The 27,734-nt window shown below is 36.7% G+C and overlaps 1 protein-coding gene across 2 annotated transcripts in view; it reads left to right on the forward strand.

The window, feature by feature from the left end:
• The window catches only part of SRGAP1 (SLIT-ROBO Rho GTPase activating protein 1), a 251,609-nt gene that overhangs the window by 157,517 nt on the left and 66,358 nt on the right, over positions 1–27,734 (forward strand). For both annotated transcript variants that reach the window (XM_054580037.1, XM_054580038.1), the window contains exons 5-7: positions 6,137–6,319; positions 6,817–6,945; positions 25,430–25,651. In XM_054580037.1, the coding sequence (XP_054436012.1) occupies positions 6,137–6,319; positions 6,817–6,945; positions 25,430–25,651 (534 nt within the window). The remainder of the gene's footprint in view (positions 1–6,136; positions 6,320–6,816; positions 6,946–25,429; positions 25,652–27,734) is intronic.

Consider the following 27,734-nt stretch of genomic DNA (forward strand, 5'->3'; position numbering starts at 1 on the left):
GCCCTCTGCCTATTAATTGTAGACAAGAGGTCTTTATCCCAGGTTGGTGACACTTAAGGAAATGTAAAGTGTAGTTTCTCAGAAGATCTTTTAGTGACTGATGGGCTTAGTAAAACAACAGGCTATGTATGGAATTAGGAAATATTGTCACTAACATACTGCTTTTCACCACCAACCACCACACTTTGCAGGGTGGGGGGGCAGAAACTATAAATTCCACTGCTAATTATAATCACAAATGATTTAGAACTATGTGTCATCCCATCAGTCCAATCTCAGGTATTCGTTGGTGGTGCTATGTTGGATTTCAGGGTGGAGAAGAACAATGCCAGGTACATACTAATAATATTAGTAAATATTTGTTAAATGAAAGGACACACTGACTATAAAATGGATTTCTGTTCTTCATTTGCTTCCCACAAAATGCCTATTATATTCCTACTGTATATGAGGCAATATTAAGGATCTGAAGGCACCTAAGATTGTATTAATGCCCTAGCTGAATTTGCAGGACAATCTATAATACAGAATGGTACACAAATATCTGTAACACAGGGCAGAAAGTCTCAAGTGCTATCAGTAACTAGGTCTTGGCAGTTAGAAGAACAAGATCACTCTGGCTGAGGAACCAGGGAACAACACTTAGCAGTAGGTGAGATTTGAGCTTGTCCTGGAGGGTGAGTCAAAATGTTCACAGGAGGAGGTACTGGGGAAGGCATCCCAGGAGTGGGATCGGCTTGCGAGAAGGCCGCAGAGGCAGGAAAGTGCGATTCTGGGGAGGCAGCGTCAAGTGACTGACTCAGAGTGGCACACAAAGAGTGCTGCTTGGGCTGGTTTTGGGAGGAGACTGTGACGGTGTCTGAACTGAGAGGCAGAGGGAGTAGCATCAAGTTCACGGTCAGAGGCAGAACAGAGAAAAGGCCCTGTGGCTGTCATTCTGGATTCTCTTTCTTTTCATTCCCTCTTCTTCCACCCTGAGGCCACTTCACACCCATCCTGCATATCTTCACCAGATCATTGCTAAGATAGTGCTTTGACCATTCTGTTTACATATCTGTGGATTCACAAACCTCTGTAAAATAAATTTAACACTCCTTAGGGCTTCAAGCCTCTTCTGATCTTCTCCAATGCCAGCTACTCCAGTTTTATCCTTCAGCTCAGCTACCCAGCCATCCACTTTTCAGGCACTTCCCTGGACCCCCTTCTCTGCCATCTTGGTCACCTCATGCCTGCCTCACCCGTGTGGTCCCCACTGTACCTTTGCTGAAACTAGCCTTCCAGCCCGAACGCCTTCACCTGTGTCCATAAGACTCCCCAAGGCCTATTTTTTAATATCCAAAAATTTAAACTTACAGAAGATGGAAACCAAGTCTTTATTTTTACACCCATCAATGCCTTACAGGTGGTAAGCCCCAAGCAAATGTTAAATGAATAAATACTTACCTTTTATTCCTTTTTTTTCCCCTCTATTCCTAAATATAACCTGGAGTAAATATATCCCCCAGGTTGAGGCCTTCTATTTGTATAATGCTTTAGACTTTCCAAAAGTTATGACATAACAGTTACGAGGGTTCTAACCATTGGTCTTCCAGTTACCAGCTATGTGACCTTGGCAAAGTTACTTAAGTAACCTCTCTATGCCTCACTTCTGTCATCTGTGAAATGGAATGATAAAGGTAACTACCTGATAAAGAATTTTTAGAAAGATTAAATAAAATATTATTTATAAAATGCTTAGAACAATGTCTGTACACATAGTAAGCATTATGTAAGTTTTAGCTAAACATACATATTACATATATGCACATATATAAATGGTATAAATAATATGTACATGAAATCTGTCCAGAAGGTATCCAGTCATGTAATAGGAAAAATAGAGACATTTCTTGAAGAAGACACAAGATACAAGAAACACTGTACATAGGACAATGATGCCTCAGTCCCCTTCAAAGTGGGCACCTCAGGACCTCACACAGTTCTACCAATTGCCATCAGCTGCCCCATCGTATTTTCCTGAATCTCATCCATGGTATGAAATCTCTTCCCTTTCCAAGGTGATTTTAGCTTTGCGAAAAGCCAGAAGTCACAGGCACCAAATCTGGGCTGTAGGGGAGCTGAGTCATCTGGGTGATTTGATGTTTCACCAAGAAACCTGCACTATACTTGATGCATAAGCGGGCATGTTGTCATGATGAAGCTGCCAATCACCAGCAGCCCATAGCTGTGGCCTTCTGAGTCATCCAAATAGTTTCTGCAGAGGAATGTTCAAGCTTAATAAGCAAAATTTGATGCAGATTCATTGCTCTACTCAGTCATTTTGAATGCAATAGCCACACAGTACACATGCTCACTCAATGGTGTCTACCACCCGCACTGACTAATATAGTGAAGTAGTCATTGTTCATGCATGCACATTCTAGTCCACTCTTTTTGGCAGCGAGGTTACATTGATATTGCACAAACCATTGTCATTCTATTAACAATGGGTAGACTTTGTCCAGACAAACCTCATATGTGCCATATATATACTAAGTACTCTCAGTAAAATTGAAATTGCACATACGCAGGCAAGCACAATTGGCATCCACAACAACCTTGTAAGATAAGCAGAAGTGTTAAATAACTTCCCCACAGCTAGTAACTGGTAGATCTCTTCCTGGAACCCTGTCTTCTAACTTCTGAGCCCGAAGTCAGAAAATAGAACCTATAGCCTTAATCCACGGATCTTCTCTAACATGGATAGTTTTTAAATACATAATGATTTCTTGATGCTGAATATTGAAATTTACTATAGATATTTTAATTATTTTCATTTAACATGCAAGAGTGGTGTCAGATACAGTATATGGGTCAGGGAAGATTTTGTAGTCTCACAAAGTCCATGATGTGGTCACTTACTTGACTATATTCTTCCTGCAATTAAGGAAAGATGGAGCAGAAAGATAAATTCAATGTGTTCAATAGAGAATTATGTATGGAGTTTTAATCTAGATTTCAAACAGGGAAATATGCTACTGGACGACATTTAAATGAATATAAGCCTATCAGTATTTGGTACCAAAGACTTGTGTTTGCATTAAGCTGATGGAGAAGCTGTTGTTTTCTTTGCCATGTGTATTGAAAATGCACCTTTGGAGGGGAAAAAAGCTTTCTTTTCCTTCTCTGAAAAAGAGAACTGTCAGTTATTTTATTTTCTATACAGAATACATTAAACTTCTGTCAACAGCTTTTTAAATAATGCAGTTTGTACTTGCATTCATTATCTGCAATTAGATTTCTCAAAGAAGCTTTTAGTGTTTTTCTCCACAACTTTTAAAAATTCATTCATTTTAACTGTTAACCTAAGTCAAATTGGAAAAATGAACAAAGACGTTTCTTTCCTGTACCTTGCCATGGAAGTGGGTAAAGAACCCTCAGCGATTGTGCTAAACCACATGATGAGATATTTACACCCTTTTCTTGCTAGTGTTAGGTCAGACTCAAATGTTTTCCTTTTAACCCAGCTAGTTAATAAGAAATGCCATGTTGGCAGGCAGCTTGGGATCCCTTACTTCTTAAGGCTGAGTTTGTGCAAATTACCTCCTTACACCAGTCCTCAGCATCTAAGGAGTCAGGAGATCAGTTCTTTTCTCTGCGATGTATTTTTTAAAAAGATTTCTTAGGTACCCACGGCTGTCTGGGATGCCCTTTCATCCAGCTGTGATGGCAGTCACGTGTCCTCATTTCTTCTTTTCTGTGAGCAAGAATACAGAAAGCTGAGCAACGTGTGTGTGCACGCGTGTGATAGAAAGCGGGGGTGGGGGGTTTGTTTTTTTTCACCCTCTTATTTGAAGATGTAACTGGAACCAGCACCCAAATGGTATGTGGGTTTGCTTTGGGCAGGGAATATAAACAGAGCCAAGCCTAGAAATGCAAGGTGTGTAGTAGATCCATTGACCTCGCTGTTTGCCCAGCTGCAGGGTGACTCCCTTTTCATTCCCCAGCTGCCCAGATGCTTCCTAATGCTTTTTTTCTTAACTGAAGTAGTTAATCAAACTCCCTCCTACAGGTCTGATAATTAATAAAAACATACAACTTTGCAGTTACATGCCACTCAGAAAAAGCTGCCATAGTTTATAGGTTAGCACTTTGTTCTTGTTCAGCAATGCCTTCCACTTAATTTGCTGGCTTATATTTTTAAGGAAAGACATCATTAGATTTTACTAAAATAAGTCAAGGTTCTTCATTAACCCCATGTTTTACGCTTCAAAATAGTCATCCTGAGAATGTATAGTAAGTTAAACCATTAAAAATGCTGATGTTTTAAATCCCCATTTTAATATAACCTTCACAAAAGCAATTTCATATGGTTCAACCTAAGTAAATGTATTTATTCCAGTGGTGCTTCCAGTGCCCAAACTATTTTATAACTCATTTTGAAATGAGAAAAATCAAGTTCCTTACTTCAAAACATTACATTAATCTCAACTTCTTAACAACTGTACCTTAATTACAAAATTGTCTCTGGTTATGTATAAACGAAATAAAATCTATCTTCTTTGGATGAGAATTTGACATAATTTGAGAGAAAGTGCTACCACCATTACTTGAGTGCTGACCCTGGTGTGTTCCTTGCTACGGTTGCATTGGAGTCCTCACACCTTATGCATGTTGCTTCTTTTAAGGAGTATAACTGTGCTCAAAATAAACAAGTTTCAGAATTGGTCCAGATGTCTGACTCTGCAAATAAAAGCAGATTGAAATTATGTGGAAAGACTGATTTTCAGGTAAACTATCTGAAAACCTGTTACTCTTCTTTACCTAAGAAGAGATTATATCCAAGATATAATAGATTTTATTAAATGTATAAAAATTAATAATTTATTATTTGAGAAAATATTAAGCATATATGTTATCTAAAGTGTTTTGAGAGATTATAGATGGTTTATTTTTTCAAGTTAGCAGAGTGTTAAATTGGCACATGTTTCAAAAGCCTCAGAAATGGGTCTGTTCTCTAACCTTGCAATTCTCCTTTGGAAATGTATCCTAGGAAATATAACACAATTTTGTGAACAAATATTTCTGTAATAAAATACAACCAAATTTTTTAATAATTAAGAATCCATTATATGTTTACAGTATACATGGAAAGGATACCATGCAAATTTCGTGTTCTATATATTTCTAAATTTATTAAAGTGCAAACTCTGTGTATCATTTCTAAGAGAAAAGGTAAGATAGGCTATACATCAAGGAGTTGAATAAAGCAAAAAGTTGAAATATCCTAAAATGTTCAACAATAGGGAATTAGGTTAGTTATGGTACACTCATATAAAGAAATACTATACAGCCCTTAAAATTATGTTTTAGAAGAATATTTACTGATATAGGAAAATGTTCTGATATATTAAGTAAAAAAAAGGTCATAGGACATTAAAAATGGTAATACAATATGATCCCAGTTTTTTAAAAGGAGAAATGGTATATGTCACTTTAAAATGAAGTGTGTGTATATGTGTGTATATTTTCATAACAAAAAGACTGTAAGGCTATATACCCAAATTTTACTAGTGGTTACCTCTGCTTGCTTTTCCTTTCCTTCTTTTTTTCTATTGTATGTTTTCTACATTGAACATAAATTATTATTTTGTGGTCAGAAAAACAATATTTATAAATTAAAACTATGCTTGAGCCCTACTATTTATGTTTTATATTTTGACAAGCAGATTTTCAGCAATAAAATTTAGTAAGGGCTGTACTCATTTAGAGTTTGTTTTTTTTTAAGTAAATCCAAGGTTAGGCTAAAATTTATCCATGAAAAATGGTTTATTCTGCAAATTAATAATGCAGAGGAGATTTTAGAGAAACACTTTGAAGCTTAAGGGACTTTTCAAGTACACTGAAAACATGCCTAAGACTCTAAATCATTTTTTCATCAAGGCCTATCCCCTAAGTACTTCTTGCTGGCAGGTGAATTTAATTTGCATGTTTCTATTTGCTTTAGGTAGAAGCAATATTCCATAATTCATCTATTTTACTAACAATCTGAAAGTTGGAAGGTGATATTTTTAACGTACGTGTCAGATAATGGTTTCCATTTACTCTCTAAGTTACAAACAGACGTCTTTTAACAATTTGGGTTACATTTTTGCAGGTGATGAAAACATACCATATGTATCATGCAGAGAGCATCAGTGCCGAGAGCAAGCTAAAAGAGGCTGAGAAACAGGAAGAAAAGCAAATTGGAAGATCCGGCGATCCAGTCTTTCATATTAGACTAGAAGAGAGACATCAGCGGCGAAGCTCTGTGAAGAAAATTGAAAAAATGAAAGAAAAGGTAAGTAAAAGTAGATTGCCAAGTCTTCGTGTCCTCACTTGAGAGGACTTACTATCCTCAATTAAGGTGGCAGACTGAAGAACACTGATGCAATAACTGATAGACACACATTGTAAATTATTGTGAAATGACATGGATTTCCTCCCATGGGAATGCACAATGTTTAAGAAATATAAAAATCATGTAATAACAGCTGGACACCATTTAGTGGTGAATGCCAAGTATTCAATACACAATGTAGAGAACTTGAATATTAACAGAGCGGCTTCACTGCAAATGGGACTAAAGCCCAAATACATTGTTGTTATTCCCCGTAGCCGGGTAATTTTAGTTTGTTATTCAAATCAGATTTGAAATGTACTTTCCTCAAAGGACTTCAAAGGTCATTTGTAGATGTAGAACAAATTGTTTACATTAATAAAAATTCATGTATGTTTCTCTGTCTTGTTTAAAAATGACTTTGTTTTCTTTCCCAATGCCTGGATCTTCATTGCCAGAGACAAGCAAAGTATTCAGAAAATAAGCTAAAATCAATTAAGGCACGGAATGAGTATCTCCTAACCCTTGAAGCAACCAATGCCTCAGTTTTCAAGTATTATATTCATGATCTTTCAGATTTAATTGATGTAAGTACTTGAAGTTTTTATGTTTTCCGTATTAGGATGAAATTAGTAATAACTCTATTTTACTGATTCTAAAACACCATCATTTATTAAAACAATGTTATTTTATGTAATATTCAGAAAGAAAAACACTACTAATTAAACCATACGTGAGACTAAGACACTCTCAACTATAGGATACATATGAAAAAAGGTACCTTCTAAAACCATGAAAAAAAAATTATTAGATTCTGTCAAGCTGTGAGTGCCTGGTAAATCAGCTAGGAAGGGGAGCCAGCCATTTTCAAATTACACAGTGCACAGCCCCAGCTGCATTCATTGATTCAAAAATACATTTATTGGGCCCCTACTACTGTGAGATACTGAGGCTATGAGAAGCCCTGTACAGTTCTTACCCTCTGGAATTTAAATGGAAAAGGGAGATGTTGAGCAAATGATGACACAAATGATCGCTTTAGTATAGTTGTGATAAATACTGTGAGACAAAATAGTGCACATAAACCACTTTTATAGATTTATCTCTCAGTACCAGCGATTTTCAACTGGTATGCCGCAGCACACCAATGTGTTGCAAGGATTTTTAGAACATACAATACCTACTAGTTAGTCAGGGTCACTGACCTCTTTTCTGTTAGATTGTCAAATAAAAAAAAACGACAGCAGCCAACACAACAATAACCATCGAATGCGAATGAATCAAAATTATACCTGCCCTTATGGTTGTGGCTCAGTTGGTTGGGTGTTGTCCCACAACAGGAAGAAGGATCGCCCGTTCGATTCCTCCAGGGCACATGCCTGAGTTGCAGATTCAGTCCTGGTTGGGGCTCATATGAGAAGCGACCAATTGATGTTTCTCTCTCCCATTGATGTTTCCTTTTTTTCTCCCTCCCTTCCCCTCTCTCTAAAAAATAAATAAATAAAATCTTTTAAAAAATTATACCTATTTTTTTTCAGATCAGCAAAACCTAAATTTTTTGGCAGTGCCACATAATTTTAGTAATTAGTTTATGTGTGCCATGAGATGGAAAATGTTGAAAATTGGCGCTCTATACTTTCACTCATGGGATCTGAAATAGAAAAGCAGTAATTGCGCTCATTTAGAACTCTGCAAGTATATACCCACTGTTATATTTTTGCAGTGATTGCTGCCATTATTTCTCAACTTTAACCTTCTGCATTATTTATTCCTTCATCGGAAAATGTGTACTGAGATCCCAGTCGTTGTGCCAACACTGTAGAGGAGACTGCAAAGAAGGATGAAACAGACAAAAACCCTGTGTCCAAAAATGTCAATATTTGTAAATAAAAAAGTGATATGTCATAAGAAAAGCACAAAGTAAAAGGGGTTCAGAGAGTTATCCACAGGAACTTTACTCATATATTGGCTTTTAGTGATTGGATTAAATAGTTTCATATGAGAGAATTATTTTCTATGGCTTATAGTATCTTTCATAATTTAGACATGCAGTAGGTTAAAGCAACTTTATTTTATGGTGAATTTAAATCTCATGTATCTACCTATTATTTTAGAGCCATAGTAGAGGAATTTTACAAAGGAATTGTTAAGGGTGGGGATTATTTTTAGTTTATTAACACTTTGATGTGACTTTCGTGAGTTTAAAAAAAAAAATTTTGTTATATTTTTTCCATTACAATTTAACCCCCTTAGAGCAATCTCCCCTCCACAATCACCGCATCGTTGTCCACGTCCATGAGTCCTTTTTCCTTTTTGCTCAGTCTCTCACCCCCTAACTTCCCCTCTGCTTTAGCTGCCACCCTGCTCTCTATCTATGAGTCTGTCTCTGTTTTGCTTGTTAGTTCATTTTGTTCATTAAGTTTCACATATGAATGAAATCACATGGCATTTGTTGTTCTCTGATTGGTTTATTTCACAAAGCATAATGTTCACCAGCTCCACCCATACTGTCAAAAAGGGTAGTTTTCCTCTCTTTTTTTTTTTATACAGCCAAATAGTATTCCATTGTGTAACAACTTGATGGACGCTTGGGCTGCTGATTGTAAATAATGCTGCAATGAACATAGGGGTGCTTATGTTCTTTCAAATTAGTGTTTTGGGTCCCTTAGGATATATTCCCGGAAGTGGGAGTGCTGGGTCAAAAGGCAAATCCCCACACTGCTTTCCACAGTGGCTGCACTGATCTGCATTCCTACTAACAGTGCAAAAGGGTTCCCCTGTCTCCACATCCTCGCCAGCACTTGTTTGTTGATTTATTGATGGTAGCCATTCAGATAGGTGTGGGATGGTATCTCATAGTGGTTTAATTTGCGTTTCACTGATGATTAGTGACATTGAGCATCTTTTCATATGTCTATTGGCCGTCTGCATGCCTTCTTTGGAAAAGTGTCTATTCAGGTCCTTTGCCCATTTTTTAATTGGCTTGTTTGGTTTTTTGATGTTGAATTTTATAAATTTTGGATATTAACCCCTTATCAGATGTGTCAGTGAATGTGTTCTCCCAGTCTATGGGTTGTCTCTTTATTTTGCTGATGTTTTCCTTTGCTATGCAAAAACTTTTTAGTTTGATGTAGTCCCATTTCTTTATTTTTTCTTGTGTTTCCATTTCCTGGGGTGATATATCAGATAAAATATTGCTACAAGCAGTGTCTGAGATTTTTCCGCCTATGATTTTTATGGTTTCAGGTCTAACATTTAAGTATTTTAATCTATTTTGAATGTATTCTTATCTGTGGTGTAAGAAGGTAGTCTAGTTTCATTTTTCTGCATGTATCTGTCCAGTTTTCTCAACATCATTTATTGAATAAGCTATCTTTAGTGTGTTGTATGTGCTTGCTTTCTCTGTAAAATATTAACAACCTGGATGAAATGCATAAATTCCTAGAAACATACAATCTTCCAAAAGTAAATCAGGAAGAATCAGAGAATCTGAACAGATTACACCTACTAAAGTTGAAGCAGTAATCAAAAAACTCCCAAGAAATAAAAGCCCTGGACCAGATGGCCTCACAGGTGAATTTTACCAAACATTCTAAGAGGAACTAACACCTTTCCTTCTCAAACTCTTCAAAAATTCAAGAGGAGAAAAGGCTCCCAAACTCATTTTATGAGGGCAGCATTTTCTTAATTCCAAAACTAGATAAATACACTACAAAAAAAGAAAATTATAGGCCAATATCCCTGATGAACATAGATGCTAATATCCTCAAAAAAATATTGGCAAACCAAATACAGCAACACATCAAAAAGATCATACACTATGATCAAGTGGGATTTATTCTGGGAATGCAGGGTTGGTACTACATTTCCAAATCAATGTGAATCACCACATAAACAAAATGAAGGATAAAAACCACATGATATGAAAAATCATATCAATAGTTGCAGAAAAAGCATTTGATACAGTCCAGCACCCGTTAATGATAAAAACACTAAGCAAGGCGGGGATAGATGGAACATACCTAAACATAGTAAAGGCCATATGTGACAAACCCACTGCAGCATCATACTCAACAGGCAAAAACTACAAGCGTTCCCCTTAAGATCAGAACAAGACAGGGATGTCCACTTTCACCTCTCTTATTCAACATAGTACTGGAAGTACTAGTCATAGCAATCAGATAAGAAGAAGAAATAAAAGGAATCCAAATTATTTGAGTCTTAAGACTAATTTTATCCCACAAAATCATGATTTCTTTATATGGAGCCATTTACCAATAAATAAAACCAGGGAAAACCTTTTTCTCTTTTCTTTTGTTACAGCCATTTCAATCAAGTAACTAGTCACTTAGTTGTTTAAATACAGAAACTTAAAAAATATTTATTTTCTTCTAGCTACTCTGATGAAATAAAAGAATTTTTTCTGCTATACTGCTACTGGATTTCCTAAATAAAAATAAGTAATTTTTTATTTTCAAATTTAGATCTGTACAAATTCTGCAAAGTATATGGAATATAGACCTGGTTCTATGTAACTGTTTTTGCTTGCTTTATTTTCTAGGACTTCCTTAAGAAGTGGTTGTAGTACTTGACTAACCCCAACTCAATTTAACATGAATAGAAATCTCCATGTATTAAGTACCAAGTACTATTCTTGACAATGGGGATCCGGCAATGAATACAACAAAGTCCCCATTTTCATGGCATTTATACAAGCTAGTTCATAAACAAATCAAACAAATGTGTACACACACACACACACACGTAGTAGTACAGTGTTATGAATCAAAATAAAACAGAGCTCTGAGGGTGCTGCTTTTGATGTTGTGGTTAGGAAAATCCTGATATTTGAGCATAGAATTGAGCAAGAGAGCCATATGGCTATCTGGGGAAGTAATCTCGTACAGGACTGCCAAAGCTAAAGGAATAGAGGCAGAGTTGTTTTGGGCAAGCTCAGGATGCTCAAGGAATAGCAAAGACACTGGTATGGCTGGCACTGAGGCAGCGATGGAGGAGAAAAGTACTAGAAGAGAAGGTAACTGGAAGCACTATCACGCAGGGTCTTTTCAACAGGGAACATGATTTAGATTTTGTGATGGGAAGCCACTGAAGGGTTCGCAGCAGCAAGTGACATCACCTGGTTTACATTTTAGACTCCCTCTGTCACCCGAGTGGAAAATAGACTGAGGTAGTGACAAGAGTGAAAACTGAACTCTATCTAGAGTCTTTGTAGTTGTCCAGGCTAGAGGTGATGCTGGCTTAGACCGCATGCTAGTGACGCACCTGTGAGAAGAGGCTGGATTCAAAATAGACTGAAGATGGAGGTAATAGGATTTTGCTCTAACAAGTGAAAAGGAGGGTAAAAATGACTCCTTGGGTCAGGTCCTGTGTAACTAGGTTAATGGTGGTAACTTTTACTGAGATAGGGACCCGGGGGAGGAGCAGGTTGAAGGGAGGGAGCAGTAGCTTTGTCTGAGTAAAATGGAGAAGTCTATTAGGCATCTGTGTAGAGATGTAGAGCATCTCCGATATTGTGATATAAAGGACAGAAACAGCATGTCAGGATTATAAGAGTGGCCATCGTTGTCATGGAAATGTATGGAGCCCTTAGTATGTAACAGACAGGTTTCTAAGCATAATCTTGTCTAATCATCACAACCTTGTGAGATAAGTACTATTTTCTCCATTTTATAGATTTAAGGAACTGAGGCTCAACTAGTCTAGATAGCTTGCCTAAGGTTATACAGCTCAGAGGTGGTAGGTTTCAAACTCAGACATTTTAATCTCCAGATCCAGTTAACTCTGACATAAGTAAGTAAAAGTTAAATATGCCAAGTAATTTTCGATTTAAAAAAAAATTGAGCTTTGAAAAGCTCAGCCTTAAATTTAAAGTATGAACAATTTTCAAATACAACCTAAATATGAATTTTAAAACAAATGATACAAACTTGATTTATTCTCCTATTGAACTGAAATTGCGTACTCTCTTAGTGAAAATTATTCATTTGTTGATTTTTAAGGCAATCAGATATTAATATGTACATTCTAAAATGGCTGCTTATTTAGTAGAAATTCAATTTGCCTATATAGTGGTGATCCTAAAAACCATTACAATTGACCATTCCTGGTGAAAAAGAAACAGACTGATTATTATCCAAAGGCATCTAGCATCCTTTATGTTGTGTGAGCTTATTTGGCAAAATAAGCTTTTATACTGAGCTATCTAATAATTAGAAAAGTTGTTACATCTCTAGTAAGAAAAAGCCAAGGCATTTTTTTTACCATTTAATTTTTTAAATATATTTTATTGACTATGCTATTAAGAGTTGACCAAATTTTTCCCCTTTGCCCCCTTCCACCTGGTACTCCCCTTCCCTCCCTCAATCCCCCCCGCACCTTAGTTCATGTCCATGGGTCATGCATATAAGTTCTTTGGCTTCTCCATTTCCTATACTGTTCTTAACATCCCCCTGTCTATTTTGTAACTACCAATTATGCTTCTTAATCCCTGTCCTTTTTCCCCCATTCTCCCTGCTCCCAGCTGATAATCCTCCAAATGATCTCCATATCAATGATTCTGTTCCTGTTCTGGTTTGCTTAGTTTGTTTTTTAGATTCAGTTGCTTATAGTTGTGAATTTGTTGCCATTTTAATGTTCATCATTTTGATCTTCTTCTTTTTCTTAAATAAGTCCCTTTAACATTTCATATAATAATGGCTTGGTGATGATGATCTCTTTTAGCTTTACCTTGTCTGAGAAGCATTTTTACCTGCCCTTCCATTCTAAATGATAGCTTTGCTGGGTAGAGTAATCTAGATTGAAGTCCCTTGCTTTTCATCACTTCGAATACTTCTTGCCAGCCCCTTCTTGCCTGCAAAGTCTTTTGAGAAATCAGTTAACAGTCTTATGGGAACTCCTTTGTAGGTAACTTTCTGCTTTTCTCTTGCTGCTTTTAAGATTCTCTTTGTCTTTCACCTTTGGCATTTTAATTATGATGTGTCTTGGTGTGATCCTCTTTGGATCTAACTTGTTTGGGACTCTCTCTGCTTCCTGGACTTGTATATATATTTTCTTTGCTAAATTAGGGAAGTTTTCCTTCATTGTTTTTTCAAATAAGTTTTTGATTCCTTGCTCTTCCTCTTCTCCTTCTGGCACCCCTATAATTTGGATGTTGGTGAGTTTTAAGATGTCCCGGAGGGTTCTTATACTATCCGCTTTTTTTCTCATTCTTTTTTCTTCTTGCTATTCTGGTTAAATGTTTATTTCTTCCTTATGTTCCAAATTGTTCATTTGAATCCTGGCTTCCTCCCCCTTCAAGATTGGTTCCCTATAAATTTTTCTTTATTTCACTTAATATAACCTTCACATCTTCCCTTATGTTTTTGCCCTTCTCGATGAATTCTTTGAGCATCCTGATCACCAGTGTTTTGAACTCTGCATCTAATAGGTTGGTTATCTCTGTTTCATTTAGTTCTTTTTCTGGGTTTTTTGTTCTGTTCTTTCATTTGGGCCATATTTCTTTGTCTCCTCAATTCAGCAGCCTCCCTGTGTTTGTTTCTGTGTATTAGATAAAGCTGCTTTGACTCCCTGTCTAGAAAAGTCACCTGTAAATTGTGTGGAGTGGAGGCTTAAGTAATTTCCGAGGTGGGGCAACCTGTTTCATCCTTTCATGGTTCTGTGTGGGGGAAGGGTTCAGAGAGGGGAGAGTCCGCTGCCTGCCTTCTGGAGGTTTGCCTGGCATTTGCCCCATTTCCAATCACTTCACCCACTTCCTGCAGGTGACTGGCATCAATCCAGCTGTTGCCCTGGTGCTGAATTCCAGAGTGGGTGGGTTTGTATACTTCTAAGTCCACTCGGGCCCTTTAAACCAAGTCTCCTGAAAACCCAGCAGTTTATTCCACCACTCCAATCCCTGCTGGTTTTTACAGCCAGAAATTGTGGGGATTTATCTCCCCAGCACTGGAACCCTGGGCTGTATGGTCTGGCCTAGGCCTGGGATCACTCACTCCCAAGGTATCCCTCCCAATTTCTACCTACCAAACGCGAATGGGGGATCCTCAGTTCTGCCACCACCACTGCCTCCAGGCCACACTGCACCTCCCTGCCTCTCCCATCTCCACGACTCCACCCCACCTACCCACCTGGATGAAATGTGGCTTCTTTAAATCCTTCGCTGTTGGACTTCTACACAGCTCAATTTTCTGACGGTTTCTGGGTGTCATTTATTTTGAGATCTAGTTGTAGTTCTTTCTGTGATTGCAGAAGGAGGCAAAGCGTGTCCACCTATGCCTCTATTTTGATCAGAAGTCAAGGCAAATTTTTAATGTGTAGCATTTTGTATGTGAAGTGAAAGATACTAAATGTATATTCATTAAATCAAATCATTATAAATAATCAAAGAGTTCAAGTTGAGACCCTTTTTTATATCACCTCTATTTTCCCTTGGTTTCTATCCATGTCAGGATCTGTCTTGTATAACTTTTGTGATAGACCATGATTTAAAGATTTATTAATGTAAAAACTCATAATTTTCCATAGAATTTCTATTTTTAAAACTAGTCTTTTATTATTACAGAAGCAGTTTATGTACATTGTAGCAAACTAGAAAATACTGCAAGCAAAAATAAAATGACTGCATTCTTACCCCCCAAGATCATCACTGAAAATATAGATGTTTTCTGTGTCCACATATATATTTTTATATCAGAAGAGTATGAAATTATATTTTACAAATGGCTTTTTAACCTACTTTCTAAAGTCATTGATCTCCACCTTTCCATTTCAGATAAACCGTCTCATCTGTTAACCCGACCCTATTCCCATTTATGACCCCAAAATGTTTCACAGCTGCTATGTCTAGACTAGACTCAATTTAGGATCACACATTGCATCTGGGTGGTGTGTTCCTTCAGTCTTTTTTTATATAGCCAAATTCCTTGTTAAAGAGATATGGACAGTTGTTTCTTAAAACATCTTAGCTTCTAGATTTCTTAACTGTGGTGTCATTTAGCCTGTTTCTCAGTGTCAGTTCCCATATTTCCTACAAAGCAGAGTTATATAAAAGGCTTGATGAATTCAAGTTAATTCCTTTACACCAGAATACATCATAGGCGATGCTGCTACATCTTATATAGATTTGTAACAACATCTGTTTAACCCACCAATAGTAATGGTAAATTGATCATTGGCATAGTGTGTGTGTGACTCATTACTCCATTATATAGTTAAATTTTCCCCCTTTGTAACAAACTATGGATATTCTAAAAGCTCTTGAATTTGGATTGTATTAAATTGGAAGTCTGCAACTTTGGAACTCAACAATATCTGAGCTATAAAGTAAGCAAATGCTGTCTTACAGTACAAATTAATCATGTAAATTAAAGAGGAATAACATTTTCAGGCACTTCAGACAATTCATTTATATGTATATATAAATATGCTTGTAAATAGTGTACATTTATTATATACTATAATAATGTAATATTATACATACTAGTATATATTAGTATATAGTATATTAATATATACTAATATATAATATATACTAATAATTTATATATTAGTATAAATAGTATATATTTATATATAGTATACACACACATATATACTATTGACATCCTATTTAATGTAATCCTCTTAATTACTAGAGGTTTAAAAACTAGTAATTCAATGCTTTGATAAACTAGCTAAAGTTTTTTATATATTTGGAGGTGAGCTAATAGCTTTTTTAAAAAAATGAATAATTCCAATTTTTATATATTTTAGGTAAACTTCATCTTTACCTGTCAAGTATTACCAATTCAAATATTAGTTTGAATTAATAAAACTCGTGTGCTCTCTCTGTCTCTGTCTGTCTGTCTCTCTCAGAAATAGCTTTCAATGTAGAAATACTTCTATTTCTAAACAGTGGTTATTGGATTTCTACCGAAATTTATTTTTAATAAATCTTAAATTTTCATTGTTCCTTATTGTGATCAATAAATCAATATTACGATGAACTCTACCATTGGTAATACTTTTATAAACTAAATAAATGAACTACTTGATAAAGTCCAAATTAAAAGTATTAGATATCAGACATCTAAAGTTTACTGATACTTGTCATTAATTCATTCCGGAACCCGTGATGAATGCCAAAACCCACAAGTGTCGAACAATGAAGCATTTTCTCTTGTGGGGTGGCGGCATGACTCACACAGGTTCTAGCAAGTGCAGCAAGTCCTGAATAAGCGCTGAGTGCTGAAACTTTTTTGTGTGTGTGTCAAAATATGATGGGTACAGGCTTTGATGAGTTCCTAAGCCAACGGGTGCCGAGGTATGACTGTACTAGGTAATAATACTGAAGAAAATAATGACTCAATTGTTACACAAGTAATTACTCTTATTTTTGCTGGAAATATTTGAATATAGTATACCAAACCAGGTTTAGACAGTTTGGGGTACTCCAGATAGAGTTATCGCTAGGGAAAAGGGAAGGGATAGTGATTGGTAAGGAGAAATTTAGGGGACTTCTGAACTATCAGCGATGTTTTATTTACTTAAAGGGAGCATATATATTTTGCACTTGTCTGTAAGTATGGCATATTTTATACAGGGTGAGACAAAAGTAGGTTGGTCATATGGAAAATAATACAATAATAAACTCTGTTTCACATACTCAAAACTGTAAACCTACATTTGCCTCACCCTGTATTTAAAAAAGAAAAAGCAGGGAACTATTTTAAAAAGTGGTTAAAAGCATGCCTTAAATATTTTAATCTAAGGATATGAATGTACTTGCAGTTGTCGGTCTTTTAATTATTATGATTTATCTTTTTTATGGAGTGCTGAGTAGTCTTCATTTGCACAACCACATCCATTTTGTATTATCTATGATCTCTAATTTTGAGTTCTTTAATGTAGAATAGAAAGTACTCCAGCCCTGCCTGGTGTGGCTCAGTGGACTGAGCACTGGCCTGCGAACCAAAGGAGTGCTGGTTGGATTCCCAGTCAAGGCACATGCCTGGGCTGCGGGCCAGGTCCCCAGTAGAGGGAGCATGAAAGACAACCACACATTGATATTTCCCTCTCTTTTTCTGTCCCTTTCCCTCTGTCTAAAAATAAATAAATAAAATCTTTTTTAAAAAATACCTCAGATGTTTACAATTTTTTAATCTTGCACATTAGCATACCTTTGCCTAATTTATTCCAATTTTGCTTACTCTTGTCTTTACAATAACTCTTTTCTCACTTTTTATCAATTTATTTAATATATTAATTACTTTATAATTAAATTGTAAGTGGCACAAATATTATACAATCGACCCTTGGGTGCATACAGAGCAGAAATGTTGAGGCAGAAATGTATCAGAATATTAGAGAGAGCCCATGAGCTGTGTGTGCTTACAGTGTATTGGCATTGGTCAGTATGTTTTAGAGCATAAACTTTCTCTGTAAGTGTCCAGATAGTAAATACATTAGGCTTTGTAAGCCATATGGTCTCTGTCCCTACTTAATTCTAGTGTAAAAACAGCCCTAGATAGATAATAAGAAAGCGGTGGACGTGGTTGTATTGCAGTCAGACGTGATCTACGGTATCAGGCAATGGCCTGCACTTGGCTCACAGGCTTGCTGACCTCTGCTTTGCAGAATGAATTGAATATTAATTAATCCAGAGTGGAAGCAGAAGACTATTAAGATGCCTTCTCCTCTGTCTCTCTCTGAAGAAGATCCTAAGTAAATTCGGTTTGTAGAGTAACAGTCTCTTCGTTTCAAATCAGGTGGAAAGTGGAACAGAGTTAATTTCACACTGAGAATTTTTATTATGTCATTTTAAAGAATAAGTACGAATTGTAAGAAATATGTTGCAGATATTCACCAAAGGAAATTTAATTGGTTTGGGAGAATAAAGGCATAATTACAGGGGAAAATAGATTGTAGTTTTGTAAATAATAGATTTCACAACTGTGATCATTAATAGCTCCAACATTAAGTGCAAAAGAGACTATAGCTAATTATTCTGTAAGAATTAGGATTTATCACCAAAATAAAAATCATACAGGCGATAAATATTTATAATTGCTAAAATTTTCAAGTAATTATGATTTGCAAAGAGAGTACAAGCCATAATGTTAGGAATCCCTGATCTGTATAATCAAATTCACCACTCTATATGTGGAATTTTTTAAACAACTGGTTTTAAGAATGCAGAACTGATAATATGTAGCCTCTTTCAGTCTAGCTCCACACCTACCTGCCTCAAAAGGCATTCAGAGAAACAAAGTCCTCAAAAGTAAAATTCTGTTTGTGCTTTGTCCCAGAGCACCTGCCCAGTAATAAAAAAGCATTTGTTATTCTTACAAGACAGCATCACAGTCTCCAGTCACTCCTTATAAAGGTGGGATATTGCCATAGAATAACCCCCTACTCCAGCTCATTTTCTTGGTAGAGATAACTCTCATGGGTTTTGTTAGCCATTTATACAGAATGAAATTGAAATTAGATTACATCATATAGCACATGCCATGTTTGTTTTATCATTTCTAAATAATAAGCTGTCCTAAAGCTTTTAGCCTTATCTTTTTTGTCTCTAGAGACATGTGTTTTAATCAAAAAACAAACTTACTCAGAATTTAGATTTTCTTAATTAGTTTGACTTTCCCCCATACGTAATGGTATTAAGATTTATCCCTAAAAGCCTGCCAAATTGTAATACTGTAGTCCCCGTTAGGCCTGAGCTCTTTTAGGAAGATTATAGAGGGATGATGTTAAATGAGTTAGGATGGTGTAGTTATCATATAAACTGATTATGCATATTTTTATCCCTTTGTGGTGGTAAGGGTATTTAAAAACCCGAATGAGTTGGGCAATTGAAGTAGATGGCTTTTAGAGTTTCTTCCAGCGGAGAAGTGGCAGGGCCTTTGTTAAAGAACACGGCGCCTGCCTGGTTTCCACCAGCAGCACAGGCAGCTCTTTCTCAAGCTTCCGTGCTCGCTTCCCTTCTTGGCTGGACCTCTGAATTTTGGAAGTCACCTAAGGCATGTCCTTTGGCTTTCTATCTCTTGGTCCCTTGCCTCAAATGCTATATGATGGCTACTAGGTTTTTGTCACCAGCCTTGATCATCTTCCTGGGCTTCATATTTGTATATCCATGTGCCAACTGAACATCTCTAATAGGCATCTTCAATATGCCAAGCTCTCAAAACAACTTTTTATAACCTCTTGCCCATCATTGTCATCATCATCCTCCAAATGCACAACTTTTTCTTACACCTCAGAAAATGGCACCTCTTTCTACCCATTGAACAAGTGAAAAATCCAGTTCTCTCATTTTCCCACATATAAATGCATCAGCAAATCCTATCTTCTCTGCTTCCTAAATATCCCAAACCTTGCTGTTTCTCACCACCTGCACACCAACTCTCCTAGACAAAAACCTCTTCACCTCTTGCCTGCGCTTAGGAAGGAGGTTCCTCCAAAAACCTCCAGTCAATCATCTGTTCTCTTCCCAAGCAGCCAAAGTGTTAAAAATAGATAAATCAGGCCTATCAATCCCTATTTAAAGCTTTGCAAAGGCCTCCCATGGCCCTTAGAGTAATATTGAAACTATTCATCAAGACCCTGTGTGAACTGGTGCCCACCCGCCACTCAGTGTCATGTTCTACAACGTTCCCCTGGACATCGTGCTTCGGGTACCTTGGCCTTTCGTTCCCAGACCCACTAAGCTTTTTCTTGCCCAGAGCCTTTCTTCTTTCCTCTAGGACACTCTGTTCCAGAGCTTTGCAAGACTGATTCTTTTTCTTCAAGTTGCACCTGCCAGCCGCCCTATATAAAAGAGCAATACCCCTCCGCCGAGTACTCCCTATTCCTCTGACTTTTCTCCATAGCATTGACCACCGGACCTGTATTTATTTGGACTTGCTTTATTTGTTCTCTCTCCTCTTGGGATTTGATTCAGGGTAGCTACAGAGCTTTGGCACGGGGATAAGTGGGTCTGTGGTAGCAGCTCCTCTGAGGGAAGCGACTGCCCATGTGGGTGGGAGTTGTATTAGGCAACAGATGGTTTTTCCAGCCTCCTCATTGGCTGAGGCATATGCAACCTCAGTTCTTCTGTCTCCTACTTTGTCTTCATTCCTATCACATAGATAAATGTACCATTTTGACCTTTTTGTTGTTCAAGAGAGGTTTTGCTAACAGCAACAAGAATTAAACTGTCAGCTCTTGATGGGCTGTCAGAAACCCAGATGTGAAAGCAATGTGTAAAAGCTGCTTGTAGAAGTTTAGACATCCAGCTCTGTTTTTCCAGTTCCATCTCTCGCAAAAAAATGTGTTTGTGGTTTCTAGGATGAGGTACCGAATAGCTAGAGAGGTTGCCCTCTCAAAACTTTCTTTGGTCACGTGGAAGTTGTTTTTGCACTTCAGTTTGCTTGGGTTACTCCATTCTTCAGAAAAATTCAAAATAAGAGGTAGATCGAGCCTTTACCCAATACCTAAAGCTGTGGAATGGTCAAGGTCAAGCTTATTAAAAGCTAGAGATGGGGACCCAGGAAACAAAGGTCATGGAAGCCTCTCAGACGAAGACAGGAGCCATAAAGTCAAGGTAGAATACTTTTGTAGAAGAGTTCCTTCCTTCTCCATTCTCATGACAACTGCTTAATTCTGGAGTTACACAGGGCCTTGTGGCTGCCCTGTAGGCACTTCCAGGGCTGCCCTGCAAATGACATTGGTTCTTACTGGGGACATGTGTGTTGAACTCATTTTCCATAGAGTCCCATTATGGGAACTCCCATCTAGGACCAAGCTTTCACCACACTGAGGCTTCTCATGTCATTGATGTTATCTCCCAGGACAGCTGTTACCCGGTTTTACCTGACATCGTGCCCGCACAGTGTGCTTCAGCCAACTCTCAGCCTTTTGGACAACATGAAGCGTTTATCACAGTCTTCAATGCCTGGATTTCATCTTCATTTTTCATACTGATTGCAACCTTTCACCTAACAAAATTAGCCTACTTTGGTCATGTACACTAATATCTAGTGAAATCTGTCTTGACAGCTCTTAGGATATTTGAAAATAATTCACGGTTCTGCTCCCAACATTCTTTCCCCAGTTTTAATCCATAATTTTATGTATCCAGTCAGAGGGTTTTTTTAAATCCATCAGAACAACACTTTGTCTTCATGAATTATTTTATTGGTTTCTTATGTATTTTCAGTATTGAATGTGCTTGGGTTATAACTCAACTCTTTGTGCAGAAGCTGGCTTTTCATATCATCATTAATAATTCATAAGCTCCATAGAATTACTTTAGGTCTTTTTAACAAAGATCTTCAATCTTAACGTATCCAGTGTCATTTGAGCTTCCAGTTTAGAAAAAAAGATGATTCTGTATTGGGCCCTGCTGTCTCAGGAGACTTCGAATAAGAGTTTTATTCCTATTTTTTGTTTCTTTTAATGCTCAGGGTGCTTGAAAAACCTAGATTGGAGAGAACACTGCATATCTGACATAACAAAATCATGCCAATTAAGTACTTTACAGACTGATAAGCACTGTAGGGGTCAGAGAGGAAACTTTACACCAAAGCACACCACAGAAATCTCCTGAGGGTAGCAGCCAAAGTCCGGAAGACCCCTGGCGAGGCCCCTGGTCAGTTACTAAGCCAATGTGCATGCTTCTCCCCAAGCTGTTAGGAAACCACAGTGGTCAGTGGCCTCTGCCTGGGTCCTGACCTGCCAGGTCCGCCTGGCTCGCCTGGGTGTGGAGACACGCACTGGTGCTTCCGTAATCTCGACATCTACTCCCTGCAAAAAGCGACGCTTAGAAATCTAAAGAATGAACGGTTAGTTTTAAGGAAAACTTAGTATTTTTCAGAGCTCTAACTCATGCAGTTGGGTAGATGGGATTGCATTTCTTTCTTTTTCTTCCTCTTCTTTTGTTCTTCTCTTCCTCTCTTTTAAGTTGTTGAAGAGATTGTTTTCTATAGGACAAGGGTGGAAGGGCTTTCCTTTGGGTTGTTTATTTCCTCTCAACATCAATTTTCTCTTAAGTCCCATTGGAATCGGTACTCATAAAATAAAGCAGCTTGTGTGTTATTCTTCATTACAGTCAAGTTGAATCTGTCTTCTTGCAGAAGAGTAGGGTGTTTTGAAGCACTGGTACACCTCAGAGAAATGAAGCCAGTTCTTTACAAATTCATGTTTTCATAAAATTAAGTTTTATTGAATGATAGAATTTTTCAGTCCCTCTGATGTGTATAAGACTGCATCACAGAATCTTTATGGATTTTGAGGAGCAAGAGCAATAAAAGTGGACTTCGCTCATCTGAGACTAGAATTTTTTAATTAACTGAAAATTATTCTCTATATTAGAGTGTAGTTGATTCCACTGGAAATGCATTAATGATTAGGCTGATTACTGCATCTTGCAACTGTATTTTGCCTGTATTTACAATTGTGATGTGGCAGCTCCTTTCTGCTTTTTTAAAATCAAGTAATCTTTAATCAAGTCAATTCTTTTGCCTGATTGAGGAAACCAACACCCCTCCCTGCCAAAACACAGTATTATTGGACCCTTATATTTCATTGTTTTAGTGCAGTGCTTCTCAAACTTAAGTGTGCATATGAATCACCCATGGATTTTTTTTTTTTTAACTTCGATTCTAATTCAGTATGTTAGGGGTGAAGCTCAAATTCTGCATTTCTAACAAGCTCCAGGTGATGTTGACACTGCTGGTCCACAGACCGCACTTTGATTAACAAGATTTTAGAATATCTTTATGTAAAAATTCCAAATTTAGTAATTTTGAAGTTGGAGGGTGAGGGTGGGATGAAATACATTGGCATTTCTAAGGACGTCAGTGATTAAATCTGTACCTTCATGAAGACAGAGCTGATGGTTCATGTCCTGGTGGATGCATCCTTTACACAAAGGTTGCTTCCTTTGTGCCTCTACTGTTCTTAGTAGCAAACTAATGAACAGCTTTTGTTTGAATTCCTTGAGAATGGAGATTATATTTTACTGTGTTCCAGTCTTTATATTACTGGAGCCCGGTGGAGTCTCAGGCACCTAACAGGTGGCCAATTAGTGAGTTGAAGTCAATCAAACTGAATTGATTGAACTTCATTAGAACAGTATAGGGATGACCTGGTTTTGTATCTTTAAAACCACTTGTTTCCTCTTTAAAAGATTTATATTGCTTTTATGTACAAACGTAAATTGTCAGTAATTAATAATTGATCTTGTACAGGGCTATATATGTTTTTTAGTTATAGTCTTGAAATGCACCATGAAAAAATAAATATAAATACAAATTAAAGGTAATGAAGATTCAAAAATGCTAAAGCCCTTTTATTTATTAGATAGAATTTTGTTTCTATCTCTAATAAAAGGTCCCTTGGCATCCATTTTTTATTTAAGAATTTTATTCTAGGGATAAGAAATAAGGCATTTGCAGACAGTTTTGGCATAATCAAACCTCTACTCATTTCTAGAAGAGTACAGATTATTATTGAGTCCTCAGTAAATTATGCAAATCCAGAATATTACAGTTAGCACGTTTGCATTTTAGAAAGATTTCAATAAGTCATTGTATCAGTCTCAGTATGCATGGACAAACTAAATGCTATTTTTTTATTATTTCCTTTCATGTTTGATTTTTTTCCTTTTTTTAACACTTTTATTAAGATATTATTCACATGCCATGCAGTTTATTCATTAAAAACCTACAATTGGCTTTTAGTATATTCACAAAGTTGTGTATCCATCACACAGTCAACTTTAGAACATTTTCATTACTCCAGAAAGCAATTTTATACCTCTTAGCCATTACTCCCCAATTCCTCCATCCTCCAGTCCCAGGTAACTAGTAATCTACCTTCTGTCTCTATAGACTTGCCTATTCTGGACATTTCATATAAATGGAATCATATAATATGTGGTCTTTTATGACTGGCGTCTTTCACTCAGCATAATGTTTCATGGTTGATCCATACTGTAGCATGCATCAGTACTTTGTTTCTTTCTATGCCTGAATAATATTTCATTTCGTTTATTCATTGATTGATGGATACTTAGGTTATTTCTACTTTTCAGCTGTGATTAATAAGGTTGCTATAAACATTCACATACAGTTTTGTATGAAAGTGTTTTTATTTTTTTGTATACATACCTAGAAATGGAATTACCAAGTCATATGTTAACTCTGTGTTTAATCTTTTGATGAACTACCAGACTCTGGCAAGTTACTGTAACATTTTACCTTCCCATCACAGTGTAGAAGGGTTCCGACCTCTCCACATCTTCCCCAATACTTGCTGTCATGTCTTTTTGATTATAGTCATCCCAATGAGCTTCAAGCGGTATTTTACTGTGGTTTTGATTTGCATTTCCCTGATGACTACAGGTGTTGAGCACCTTTTCATATGTTTGTGATCATTTGTATATCTCTTTTTGAGAAATGTCTATTCCGGTCCATTGTCCATTTTTATTTGGGCTGCTTGTCTTTTTATTATTGAGTTGTAAGGGTTCTTTATATATTCTAGATGCAAATCCCTTATCAAATATATGATTTGCAAAAAAATTACTTTCCCATTCTGTGGATTACCTTCTTACTTGATCATGCCCTTTGAAGTACAGAAGTCTTCAAATCTGATGAAATCCAATGTATTTTTTTTTCTTTTGTTGCCTGTGCTTTTGATGCATATCCAAGAAAGCAATGCCTAATGCAAGGTCATGAAGGTTTACCTCTATGTGTTTTCTGAGAATTCCATAATTGTAGCTGTCACATTTAAGTCTTTGATTCCTTTCAAAGTAATTTTTGTATATGGTGTTCTTTTAATTTTTTAAATTTTCTAAATTACCATTTACATTCAGTATTATTTTGTATTAGTTTTAGGTGTGCAGAAGAGTGGTTATACAACACATACTTTACAGAGTATACCCCTGTTATTTCCAGTACTACCTGGCACCATACGTAGTTATTAAAATATTATTGACTGTATTTCCTATGCTGTACTTTACATTCTCAGGACTCTTTTGTAACTACCAATCTGTACCTCTCAATCCCTTCATATGGTATTCTTTTAATTTTTAAGTGCTGTGATCTTGGCTACCATGCAAGTCTGAACAGAGCCCTAAGAACATATCTCTCTGCGGAGTATAACCTTGAAACCTCCAGGCATGAAGGCTTAGACATTATTGAGAATGCAGTTGACAATTTGGAGCCCAGGAGTGATAAGCAGAGATTCATGGAGATGTACCCTGCTGCCTTCTGTCCACCAATGAAGTTCGAGTTTCAGTCCCACCTGGGTGATGAGGTCAGTAATTATTTTAAAACGGATGATTTGTCTCCTCACTTACATTACTCACCGCCTGCTGTAACCCAACAGTTGTAAGAATTCCCAGTTGTTTTCTCTCTCCTGCCTTCAGATGGGATCTTAACATAGTATTATGCTAAGATCAGCCAGTGTTACCACCTTTTAGAGAAAGGATAAAATTACTCAAATGCCTGCAGAGACCAAACAAATTTATGTGCAACTCAGTTGGGTGTAAGCACTGAACTGTCCCAGGATAGCTAAAAACTTCTTCCTCTACCTCAAGATACTCAGATTTAAATTCAGAACAAAACATTTTGCTGGCTCAATGGAATCTATCTGAAGACATCTTGTAATCCTGTTTTAAAGATCCCCATTAAGAAAAATAATTATAAATGGCAGGAAAATGAGAGAGAGGGAAAAAAATGCAAAACATCTTTTAAATATTCCATTTGACTTCAAATTGGTGAAGTGAGCATTAGAAATGATGTATCTTTATATGAATTTACCTTTCTATCCTATTTTCCCAATGGAGAAAATATCCATTCTAACCATGTATGAATTACAGTGGTATATTTTATTGTCTGTGGTCCAGGAAAAACAGGAAGAGCCAATTAATGGAGCATGCTATATAACACTTGATGTCCCAGCTGTGCAAGACAATATTCATACATTAAAAATCCAATTTTAGCTTATTGTGGTGACAGTATGTTTTTTAAAATAGACGTAATTATAATACCCAAGGTAGATTTTTTTCAATATCATAATTTTTTCTGAAACACCTAATGTTAAGACTTATAAGATATATATGTTCATACCTGCTCATTTCTAATCTAATTATATGTTTGCTTGATTTGGTAGAGTGAATTACTTGATTAGAAATGGTAAGCATTTTCTGTACCAGTATCACGTGAATTTGACAGGCGCCTGGTTTATGCTACCCAGAGTTGTTTCTCCAAGTGGTTGCTGTTTTAATTTTTCAATTATGGATATGTTAAACATACAGGGTGGTGTAAAGGTAGATTTAAGTACATGAAACACACAGTTTATTCTTATATTATTATTTATTCTTATATTATTAATTATTGTATTATTTTCTATATGAACAACTGTAAACCTACTTTCACCCCACGCTGTACAATGATAAACTATCACAGACAAGTGACTTCATTGGGTGAATAATTTTTACCTTTTTTCAAAACAGTTATTATTTTTAATAAAGTGAGTCTGTTGCCTTTTTTTTAATGGCCAGCATTGCCAGGGATCAATAATCTCCATGATGTTTTGGAGACTCCATAAAAGAATATTCTCATCTGCTGATGATATTTCCATAAAAAGAAAGAGGAAAAGAAATTGTTTCAGGCACAATTTTAATATAATTAAAAGATTTTAATTTGACCTTATTTATAATTGAGATCATGGCCAAAATAATCTGACAAAGCATAAGATGAGTGGCCTCTTATAGTTCATGGCGACTCACATCATTTGCCTGGCATTGAGAAGACAAGCCATGGTTGAAAGATGTAAATAAGAGCTCTTCACATTTTTTTGAGGTTTTATTGTTCCAGGCAGTGTTCTAAGGGATTTGTCTATATTACGTCATTTCATCCTGACAACAGACTTGTGGCACGGGAACTCTTATTATCCCCATTTCATAGACATGAAAACTGAGCTTTCGTAACTTAACACGGTCACCCTGCTAACTCTAACCAGCAGGCTCTGCTGCCTGCCCCGTTGGGCCTGTATGTTCCATTTGGATCATCCTTCACACACTGTCGCCTGCCTGATAGTCATTAAGAATTCCACAAGTGAGATGTCAGCATCAGAGCTCCCTCTCCAGCAACTGCCCCGTTCTTAGAGCGATGCTTCCCGCAGCTGCTCACTTTTCAGTCATATCCAGGCCAAACAGCTGCATTCTGCTCTCCCCACTTACGTATCCAGTTCATATTTAAAACTGAGGTTTTGAGGAGGCTGTTAAAAGTAGATATGTAATTGGAATCTTGGGATCGGTGTGATTCATGCAGCACTTAAATAGGAGAACAGTCCCTCTGGAGGCTGGCTTGATGGTGCCCTGCTGTAATACATG

Source organism: Pteronotus mesoamericanus, unplaced genomic scaffold, assembly GCF_021234165.1.
Source record: "Pteronotus mesoamericanus isolate MK-2021 breed Mesoamerican mustached bat unplaced genomic scaffold, CSHL_Meso_final contig_56, whole genome shotgun sequence".
NCBI classification, from domain to species: domain Eukaryota; kingdom Metazoa; phylum Chordata; class Mammalia; order Chiroptera; family Mormoopidae; genus Pteronotus; species Pteronotus mesoamericanus.